The following is an 11,718-nucleotide window of genomic DNA, read 5'->3' as shown; positions in this document are numbered from 1 at the left end:
AAAAAAAAAAAAAAAAAAAAAATCCCCAGATATAAATGTATATCTAAATGACTTTTCTCACTGAAAAGTAGAGCTAATTCAATTTTTAGGGCTTATTCAATGTATGTTGCTATTAGTCATATATAGCTAACCAATCACAGACTCCAGGTAATCATTTGTGGCTCCTAAAGAAGTAGATCTAGTATTCACTGCATGTAGTCTCACTTTTTGACTGACTCCTGAATATTCGAGTACCTACGACTCTGCTACCTGTGACAGCATTTACTACTCACCAGCAGTGGAAATCCTACAGCCCAGGAAAATTAGGTGATCAACCCAACATCTATGGGACTTCTTACAGACAGATCGCAGGCTGTCAATAACATGACTACTGTATTTTATTTCCAGTGCAGAACAACTGAAGCAAGATCTTTTAAATAAAACATAGCTTTCTATAAGGATTATGTTAGTTCTCATGTATTCTGAATGTCAAGTTAAAATGTCTCTTAGTACAAAGAACAAAGGCTTACTTCGCAAGAAAAAAAAGGGAAAAAAGTAATGAGATCAATTTCTTCCAGGTACACAAAGAAGGAAACTGAAAGGAAATAAAATGCTACAATTAAGCTTTAGAAACATTTATGTGAGAATCTATGCATTGGTTTTTTTCTAAAAAAAAAAAAAAAGAGAGGAAAATTACTCAATACTATCATAAAAAATAAAATATGTCCTCACCTGTCATAGCAGTTGATATCATCCAGCCAACAACCTTGTTTCACTATTTCAATGGAACCAGAAATATTCTTCCAGGTAGCAAAACAATGTCGCCGTTTATCTTTGTCACCATAACAGGGTTCCACACCAGTTTGATTGGTTCTGTCTCTTTCCCAATTAGCATTAAAGAAAAGACACTCCTGAGTTTCTGATCTACCAAGTATAGCACCTATAAGATAATAAAACAACAATTTAATGTAACTTTATTAGCTCTTAAAAGATTGTCTCCTAACATGCCAACTTTAAGTGTTACTAAAATGTAAACAATTTACTGTCTTCCCAGTGTTTTAACTTTGGGTTTGTGTTTCCAGGTTAGTCTCTGGAAAATAACCACAATAATCTGAAGTGTCTACATATATCTTAAAGATTTTTCTAAACAATGCCTGTTTCACTTCATTGAAGAACATCCTGGATGAAAGCGGCAGCAATTGTTAACTTTTATGAAATTTCAACCCTTGAATAGATTTTTTTTGTCAATACTCTGCATGACAAAATAAGAACTAAGCAAACAATTCCGCTATATAATGAAGTTTAACGGTTGCCTCAAGAAAAAGCTCTTGAATGGCCAAACTGTAGACTAAACAAACCATGGTTATTCAGACTTGGGTATCAGGCAGGCATGTTCTCAAAAGTAAACTAAATGAACCTGTTAGCTTAAGAAAGCAACTGACAATATATACTGCCAATGATGAAATTTGAGTTTTCAGGCAAAAATAAGAATTTTAGAAAATCTCATAGCTACTGCTATTAGCATGCTATCTTCCCACTATTCAAAGAGACCTTTACTGAATAATGAAATATGCCAATATTTAGGAAGTCTATACAATTCATAGAATCAGTATTTTCTAAATGAATTTTGTGTGACATTACAAGTGGTTAAAAATATCTGTTCAATGTACAAGACAGATAAATTTTAATGTAAAGGACAAAAAGTTCATTAATAATATCAAATTCAACATTGCAATAAGTTTTAAGAAATTATCTTAAATTACCTAGAGGTAATAAGAAATTATCTCTAGTCTTGGAAAAGCAAAGTTAGTCAGAACACCCAAAATAACTCTAAAAAGGAGGTACAAACAAGAGCTCATATTTCTTGATTTTTCTGACCACAGAACCTCAGCTACAAAAATAGCATTTTTTTTTAACAACAAAAAAAATACAGACACATACATCATTGAGATAAAACAGAAAATCCAGATAGACCTACACATTATATGGTCAAGTGATGTACAGCAAAGATCAAAGCAATTCACTAAAGAAGGCAGGTGATGATCCTGAACAACCAGTAGTCACGTGCGAAAAAACACAAAAACTGAACTTCAACAAAATTAATTCTCAACATACCATAGACCCAAAAATATAACCCAAAACTATTAAAACTTCCAAAAGAAAACATGAAAAAAATCATTTTGACCTTGAATTAGGCAAGATTTCTTAGAACACAAAACACATGAACTACAAAAGAAAGAAAAGATTACATTGAACCTCACTGAAGTAAAACTTTTACTCTGACAGCTGTGGGGAGGTGAGCACAAAACAGAAGAAAATGCTTACAAAACACATTTCCAAAAAAGGGCTGAAGCAGAGTATGTTGCCCTGTAGCCCCCAAGTACGGGGAAGGCCAAGGCAGGAGGATCTCTTGAGTCCAGGAATTTGAGGACTTGAGAGATATTGTTTCAAACACACAAAAAAGAAGGCTGATATTCAGAATATAAAAAGATCTCTCACAATTCAATAATAAGAAAACGGCCTGTCAAATTTTTTACATGGGCAAAACAGTCAATTAGATGCTTTGCCAAAGAAAAGATTAGAGTAGAAAAATTCTACATGAACAGTTAGTCAAAATCATCAATCATTAGGGAGAAGAAAACTAAAACTACAGTGAAATATCAATTACAATAGCTAAAACCAAAAAAAAAAAAAAAACAAAACCCAGTTGATAATGGCAAGTATTGCTATTGCTAAATATGTGAGCAACTGGGACATTTGTGTGGAAATGCAAAACTGTCCAGCCACTGTGGGAAACAATTTTACAGCTTCTTATGCTTAAACATACACCCAGGAATCACACGTTTCGGTATTCACCTAAAAATAAAAACATATCTCCACACAAAAATCTGTATGTGACTGTTCAGACTTTAATTATAATTCCTAAAACTAAAAACAACTCACTGTCCACCACTGATTAACAGATAATCAAACATTTCAAGGAAAGAACTACTGACAGCTGTATCAACATGGATGAATCTCAAACATATTACAATCTAAGTTAAAAAAAAAAAGAGAGAGAGAGAGAGAGAGAGAGAGACTCAAAAGGCTATTACTATATGGTCCCACTTACAGAATATTTTAGAAAAGGCAAAATTATCAGATAAAAGGTGTCAGAGGTGGGAGTGATTATAAAAGGACATAGGGTCATGCATGTTGGTGCATGCCTGTAATCTCAGAACTTGGGATGCTGAGGCAGGAGGGCTCATAGTGAGACCCTGTTTCAAAACAAAACAAAACAAACCTTAAGAAAAGAGGACATAGGATGATAAAAATGTTCCATGCCTCGATTATGATGGTGTTAAATGACCAGTATATATGGGTCATAAATACCAATTAAAAATCAGAACTGTGTACTGCTAATGATATACTTTATTCTATATAAATTATACTTTAATAATTCTGACTTAAAAACAGAAAGTACCACCTTTTGAATTGTTATGGTATTAAAGAAAAACACCCATAAACATCTAAAGTTACATAGTAAAGTATTACCTTTTTTCTAACTATAATATATATCCACAAATAGCCAGATTGCTTCATATACTTCAATCAAAATAGTATATCACAACAAACCGAATGAAGAAATAGGAGAATTCAGTTGTTTTCTAGTAAAACAATCATGGAAGAAATCTGTAAAAATTTCACTAATTCATTTTTTATTTGAAAAAATATTTTTCATAAAGATGTCTTGCTAACATAGAATGAATAATTTATATTTTAAACAAATTAATATTTTAAGATTTCCCATATGTATTTCTAATATGAAAAATATTAGTGTATATAGTCAACATTTTTAAAAAGCTCTTTCTCTTAATTTCTAAGAGCCTAAAGAAGTACTAAGACCAAAAAATGTAAGAATAGCTGCTCTATTATGTACTATCAGAAAGACATAATTATTAAATTGCTGGTATCCATGGACAGTAATGGTGCCATGGACTCCCCTCAATGAAGGAAGAAACAGCATGAACTGCAAACTATGCTGTCACTACATCAACTATAATCTATGAAAGAAAGTGCTGCTCTTACTTATCTGCACACAAACAATAGCCATTTCTAAATTATTCCTTTCAGAAACTTGTTCAAAATATGAGCAAACTAAGTTTCCTCCTTTACCAAAAAACTCCAAAGCAATCATTTATGTCCCACACAGTTATCTTAAAAAGGCATGACAAACTTTTTCTGTGGAGGTCCAGACAGTAAGTATTTTAGGCTTTGTGGGCCATATGGTCTGTCGCAACTACTCAACTCTGCTCATGAAGCACAAAAGCATCCATAGACAGTAAATGAATGAACATGGTTGTATTCCAATAAAACTTTATTTATGGACACTAAAAACTAAATTTTATATAATTTTCACATCTCACAAAATATTATTTTTTTTAGTTTTTTTTCAATCGTTTAAAAATGTAAAATCATTCCTAGCCACCGGCTTCATTTGGCCCATAAGTTGTGTGGTCTGTCATCCCCTGTCTAAAACAATGCCCTAATTCCAGCAGTATGGCTAAACCGCCTTTTGTTTGTTTTGTTAGGAATGGGTTTCTGTGAATTATCATCTGTTTAATTCATGTTTAAAAAAAAAACAATTATTTTCAATATCCAAAAGAAGAGTCCACTTAGGCATAGGAACACCCCTTCAATAAAACTGACAAAAAACACTGAATTTTGCCTGAAGCAGCAGTACCAACCTAATATACCACTGAGTTTCAGTTCTATCAATGAATAGTAGCTGCCTGGAGCTCTCACTGAAAAAGATTTTGAGCATTTTCCTAAGAGGATTTTATAGTAGAGAAGGGAAGAGAAGCAACATCAGGGTCTAGAGAAAAAACAAACTATGGCTATTTCTTTTAAGTATTACCACTCATTTTTAAAGGTAAATAAAATTTTATAATAATTTTCTAGATCTAGACTATCATTTGCTTGGTATTTTTATTTACTTATTTATTTATTTATTTTGGGGGCACTGGGGATCAAACTCAGGCCCTTGTGCTTGCGAAGCAGGCAGTGGAAGGAACCACTGAGCCAAATCCTCCGCCCTTGACTGGTATTTTTTCATAGGTAAGAGAAAACTGTTTGCAAGGAAAATTCTAGCATTTTCCCCATCCTCCTCAAGCTGATTCTGTAATCAGTCTCTAAATTTAACAGCATGATACTTCTATACACAAATCAAGTTAAATGTTTTTATATTATTAAGCTCATTGACATTAAAGGTGTAGTTCTAAAAAACAGATGGCAAAAATTTATAGGCATTAATTTTAATATTTCCCACTTTTAAACTTTCTAAAACTTCAAATTTATATCCATAGGTTTATTCTATCAAAATACTTAATATAACTGCCATTTTCAAAAGAAATAAATAAGGTAAAAGCTTTTCATGCAAGGTTCATACAGTAGTTCTTAACTAATAAAGTACATCAGAATTCCCCTTAAGTTTATTACAAATATATTTGAGTTACCATTTTCTATGTCCTGGGTAGGGGGTGCAGGAAAGGTGCATGTGGGAAAAATTTATATAAACATGCATGTGGGCAGCACACACACAAACACACAGAGATAAGTACCTGTATCTCTACATGTGTACTTGCCAAGGGGGATGGGAATCACTTGTGATCTAATGTTTCTCCCTAGGTATGAACCACTGTCTTAATAGACTATGGCCTGAACCTGAACCTAAAATCTAGTTCACAAACTGCCTCGAACAAGCCTACAATTCCTCACTACCTTGTCTGTACATCTATAAAATTAAGCAGATTGATTCATTTCCAAATTTTTTCCTCACCTATAGTTAAATTCACAGTGTCCATTATCAGTTAGATAATATTTCTATATTAAAAGTATTCATTGTACACTTATTGCTTCATCTACATCTATCATACCATGACTAGCTGAAATTTAGTAGAACAGTAGGCCATAGAATAAACTCGCAAAAGTCATGTTGAAATATAAAAATAGTTCTCCCATGTTAAAAAAAAAAATTTTAACCTAAAACAACTGCATCTGAGGGCAATTTGTGCTTTGTATTTTAAAAACAAGAAGTATTAAAATAATTACCAATAACAATCTTACACAATCTCTTCCAGAAACAGAAGAAAAGGGATTACTTCCCAATTCACTTATGGAGCCAGTATTGCCTTGACAGAAAAAATACTGGCTAGAAAAGAAAAACTAAAACTGTCTCTATTTGTAGATAACATTATTGTCTATGTAGAAAATCCCAAGCAATTTTTAAAAAATAAAAGAAAAACAAGGGCCAGGGATTTAGATCAGTGGCACTGCACCTGCCTTGCAAACACAGTTTGACCCCTGGTGAAGAATCCAAGGGAAGGGGGGGAGGGGAGGGAAGAGAGAGAGAAAGAAAGACTAATTTATAAGAACCAACAAGTGAGTTCAATAAGGTCACAGGATACAAGGAACAATAAAAATCAACTGCATTTATATATACTGACAATAAACAAAGAGGAACTGAAGTTAAAATGTAGTATCAGTTACAATTACACAAAAAACTATTATCTAACAAACATGTATAGGATCCATAGGAGGAAAATTATAAAATGCTGATGAAATAAAAGGAGAGACAGAGTTCTCTGTTCATATATTAGAACACTTGGGCCAGGGATTTAGCTCAGTGGTGCTGCCGCCTGCCTTGCAAGCACAAGGACTCGAGTTTGATCCCCGGTACAAAAACAAAACAAAACCAAAAAAATACCATATATTAGAACACTAAGCATAATAAAGATGTCAATTTTCCCCAAATGATGTTTAGTTTTATTGCAATTCATATCAAAATTACTTTGAAGTTATAAACAAGTTTATTCTACCTTTTTTTTTGGAAAAAGAATAAAATGGGATGTCACTCCTCACTTTCCCAACATAAAGCTTAGAATGTAATTGTGGTGTATTAAGACAAGTGTGTTGCAGAAGGAAGCAAACATACACAAATCAGTGGAACAGATAAAAACACAGAAAGCGATCGATACAAATACATCCATTTAATTTCTAACAAATAAGCAAAGAAATTCAATGGAAAAAGGATAGGTTTTTCAAGAAATGGTACTAGAACAACTAGACAGAGTTTAAGCAAATACATCTTGAATGCCCTCCCCTCATTGTTAGGTTTTCCTGAAAACCCAGCTCTTTAGGAAAGAGTCCCAGGCTAAATTTCACATACGTGGTGATTTTCAAGTTTTCTCAAAATACTAAAAAAATTTTAATCAGGATCCCTCCTTTTACATCAGAATGTCACCAGGGATTATATTTTAAATGTTCTCACCACAAAAAAATAAAATATATGCATATGGAAATTAACACAACTTAGCCATTGCACACCATACACACATTTCAAACATACTGTACACAATAGTGTACACAATTTTGGGGAATTAAAAATTTTTAAATAATAATAATGTAATAGTAATAGATGCCCAGTTTAATGACTGTGGAATTTATACAAGTGAAAATGGCTTGAATTAACATCTCTTCATTTAGAAAGGCAGAAGGTGATGACAGACTGCCATGTCCTCCACCAAGTTTTTGCTATCAAATTATGTGCTTTATTCATGACTGAGTTACTCACATCTAGCATGATCATGAAATTCAGAAGGTTCTCAATATCTGGTGAGTTAATCACAGAATATCTTGGATGTAACTTGATAAGAAATAAAAGAATTATTTCTTAACTCCCATTTTTTACACTCTTTAATTACATCATCAAGTTTCCTTTCTTTTAACTTTTGTCTTTTTTGTGGAATATAGCTATAGTTGGTTACAATGTGTCATTCTCCGTAAGATGAAATACCTAACCATTGACATTATAGAGGTGGAATCAAATAAAAACAAATAGAAAAAGGTGGGAAGGGATTCAACTCTAAGACTATCTATCTTACCTTCCAGATACAATCAGCACTTAGCCAATGATAAAATACAAAACCACAGTACAACAACTGAATAAATATCCACCAAGCACTATGTGGACAAAGTGTCTTATAATTAAGAGTTGCACAATTTTTTCTGATTAAGATGACAGTGTCCTAATGCAATGAAACTAGAAATCGATGGCAAAAGAAACTACAGAAATTATGCAAACACATGGAAATTAAACAGTATCACCTTGAATAATCAGGGTCACACAAGAAATCAGACAGTTCCTAGAATCTATTTTATACCAGTATGACATACCACAATCTACCAGAAACAATGAAAGAAGTTCTCAGAGGAAGTCCACTGCTGTGAAAGCCCACATGAGAAAAACACAGCAAGCCCAAATAAATAACCAAAAGATACACCTCAAGGACCTAAAAAACAAGAATAACCCAAAATCCAAGGTTAGTACAGAAAATACAAAGACCAGAGCAGAAATTAATGAAACTGAGACTAAAAAAGATACAAAGAATAAATGAAGCAAAGAGCTGGTTCTTTGAAAGAATGAACAAAGTAGACAATCACCAACATAATATTAGCAAAAGAAAGAAAGAAAAGATCCAATCAATGCAATAAGAAGTGAAAAAGGTCATCTGGGAGGCCGAGGCAGGAGGATTGCTATGAATTCGAGGCCAGCCTGGAAGTGCATAGTGAGTTCAGGCCAGCCTGAGCTGCAATAGCAAGACCCTGTTTCAAAAAATTTTAAAAAGTGAAATCACAACAGACACTGTTGAAATCCAGAACATCCAAACTGGATAAAGAAGATGTGGTTTTTCTATAAAATGGAATACTACTCAACCATAAAGAACAAGAAATTACAGTCATTCATAGGAAAATGGATACATTTTGAGGATATACTACTAGTGAAATAAATAAGTCACACGTGTATATACTGAATAGTTTCTTTGGTGTGAATAAACTTTATAATAGTACATAAGATCCTAATGAGATTATCGACAATGTGAAATAGGAAGAAAATGGCTAAAGGTGTAGGGAAAGTGGGAAGGGTAGGGGAAAGGTAATAAGGGGAAAGAAAAAAAATAGGAGAAAATGAAAAAATGGAAATAAAGTATTTGTAAAGGGGGAGGGGAAGAGGGGGGTGAAGGGAGGGCAGGGACAAGGGGAAAAAATGAGAACCAAGACCTGTCATGTAAAGATACAAGATACCAATAATGAATGTAACTGTACTGTATACCTAAAATGTACCAATAAACTCAATTAAAAAAAAGAAATCCAGAACATCCAAAGTGTAAATTTTCACAGATACAAACAGACCTCACACTGTGAATATTCCTAGATGCAAACAAATCATGGAAGTAGCTCATGTGTCTGTCAGACATTGTCACAGTTGTGCTGCTGTGTGCTACTGTATAGTGTAATAGTGTAGAGTACGCTCAATCAGAGCCTGAGATGTCTGGAAGCAAGAGAAAAAAATAGTGGTGATGTGAAGGGGACTGCTAGGAAGTGCCAAGCAATATACATTGTGTATTTGTGTCACAGATATATAACACTCACTTTATCAGACTTAAATGGAATCTAAATTATGAACATTATCCCAGAATGCAATTTGGGGACTTACTGTATTAGTAACTACTTTGAGAACACATGTTCTAAACATAAATTTGAAAATTCACAAAAAATGAATAGATTCCTAGATGTATATACCAAAACTGAACTAAGAAGATATAAAAAACCTTGTATAATCCAATAAAAGGCAATAAAACTGAAATAATAAAAAAACTACCTATTAAGAAAAATATAGGTTCTGACTGTTTTACTAATAATTTACACAAAAACTTTAGGGAAGACCTAACATCAATACTACTCAAACTCTTAAATGAAATTGAAAGGGACGAAGTACTCCCAAAGTCATTCCTGGAAGCTAGTATTACCCAGACTCCAGAATCAGAAAAAGAGCCAAACCAAAAAAGAAAATTACAGTCCAATCTCTTTAATGAACATAGACACAAAAATCTTCAACAAGATATAGTACTGGCAGACAATGCAACTTATCAAAAAGATCATATATCATAAGCAAGTAAGATTCATTCAAGGGATGCAGGGATGGTTCACATAAACAGAAGCAAGGACAAAAATCACATGAACATCTCCAATTGACACAGAAAAAACTTTTGACAAAATCCAACATCCGTTCATGATAAAAGCTCTGAAGAAAATAAGTATAGAAAGACTTTATCTTAATATGATAAAAAGCTACTTATGACAAACCAATAGCCAACACCTTATTAAATGGAGAGAAATGGAAAGCTTTCCCTCTAAGATCAGGAGCAACACAAGGATATCCTCTATCATTATTCTTGTTCAACATAGTTCTCAAAACATTAGAGCAAACAGGCAAGAGAAAGAAATAAAATTGATATATACAAGAAAGGAAAAAAGTGAAATTATCATTATTTTCATATGACAAGATCCTCTACACAGTAGACATAAAAAACCCCACTAAAAGACTCCTAGAGTTAATAACCAATTCAGTAGTGTAACAGGATACAAAGTCAACACATAAAAATCAACAGTGTTCCTGTACAACCAATAATAACTCACTGAGATAGAAATTAGGGGAACAATACCATTCACAAGAAAAATTAAAATATTTAGGAATTAACCTAACCAAAGTAGTGAAAAACTTCTACAACTAACAGTACAGTTCTCTGAAAAAGGAGACTGAAGGACATCAGAAAATGGAAAGATATCTCCTATTCCTCGATAGGCATAACCAGTATAGTCAAAATGTTCATACATCTAAAACTGATATAAAGATTTAATGCAATTCCAATCAAAATACTAATAGCATTCCTCACAAAACAGAAAAAAATAATCCTACAATTCATATGGAACCAGAAGAAACTTGGAATGGCAAAAGCAATCCTAGCCAACAAAAGCAAAGCAGAAAGCTTAACAATCCAGAACTTCAAGTTATACTACAAAGCTAGTGATTAAAAACAGCAAGGTACTGGCAAAAAAATAAATAAAACAAAAAACACAACACAGCACACAGACAAACAGATCAATCAAACAGAACAGAGGCACATTCACCTACCTAATCTTTGACAAAGGAGCCAAAACAATTCTGGAGGAAAGCTAGCCCCTTTAACAAATGGTGCTGAAAAAACTGGCTATCCACATTCAGAAGACTGAACTTTTAGACTCATATCTCTCACTATGTTCTACACTAAAACTAGATCAAATATCTAAATGTTTTAAAAAAAAACCAATCTGCTGAAAGATAAAACAGGTAGAATTCTTGAAGGTAGGTGTAGGCAAGGACTTTGAACAGAACTCCAACTGTACAAGAGATATTACCAAGAATCAACAAATGGGATATCAAATTTAAAAGCTTCTACATAGCATCTATAAAATTGTTTTTAAAAAACTGGCAGCTATTCCTCAGACAGATCTAATATCTAGAGTACACAAAAAACTAAAAAAAATTAGAGCCCCCAAAATAAGACTCAATTATAAAATGGGTAAATGAAATGAATACTTCCCAGAAGTAGTACTTCTTCCCAGAAAAAGTACAGATGGCCAATAAATACATGAAAAACTGTTCAACATCCCTGGCAATTAAAGAAATGTAAATTAAAACTACACTAAGATTCCATCTTACTTCAGAAAGAATGGCTGTCATCGAGAAATCAAATAATAACAAATACTGATGAGGCTGCATGGAAAAGCGAACTCATACACTTTTGGAGGAAATGTAAGCCAGTACAACCATTATGGAAACCCATATGGAGATTCCTCAAAAAAAAAAAAAAAAAAACC

The 11,718-nt window shown here is 33.0% G+C and overlaps 1 protein-coding gene across 2 annotated transcripts in view; it reads right to left on the bottom strand.

Annotated features, from left to right (window-relative positions):
* Acvr2a (activin A receptor type 2A) overlaps positions 1-11,718 on the bottom strand; it is an 82,841-nt gene that overhangs the window by 30,477 nt on the left and 40,646 nt on the right. For both annotated transcript variants that reach the window (XM_010620959.3, XM_010620960.3), the window contains one exon: positions 712-919. In XM_010620959.3, coding sequence (XP_010619261.1) covers positions 712-919 — 208 coding nt within the window. The remainder of the gene's footprint in view (positions 1-711; positions 920-11,718) is intronic.

The sequence above is a fragment of the Fukomys damarensis genome, unplaced genomic scaffold (genome assembly GCF_012274545.1).
Source record: "Fukomys damarensis isolate Sample0158 unplaced genomic scaffold, DMR_v1.0_HiC HiC_scaffold_29, whole genome shotgun sequence".
Lineage (NCBI taxonomy): Eukaryota > Metazoa > Chordata > Mammalia > Rodentia > Bathyergidae > Fukomys > Fukomys damarensis.
The sequence above is the reverse complement of the archived record's forward strand: the minus strand, read 5'-3'. Positions and strand labels throughout refer to the sequence as shown.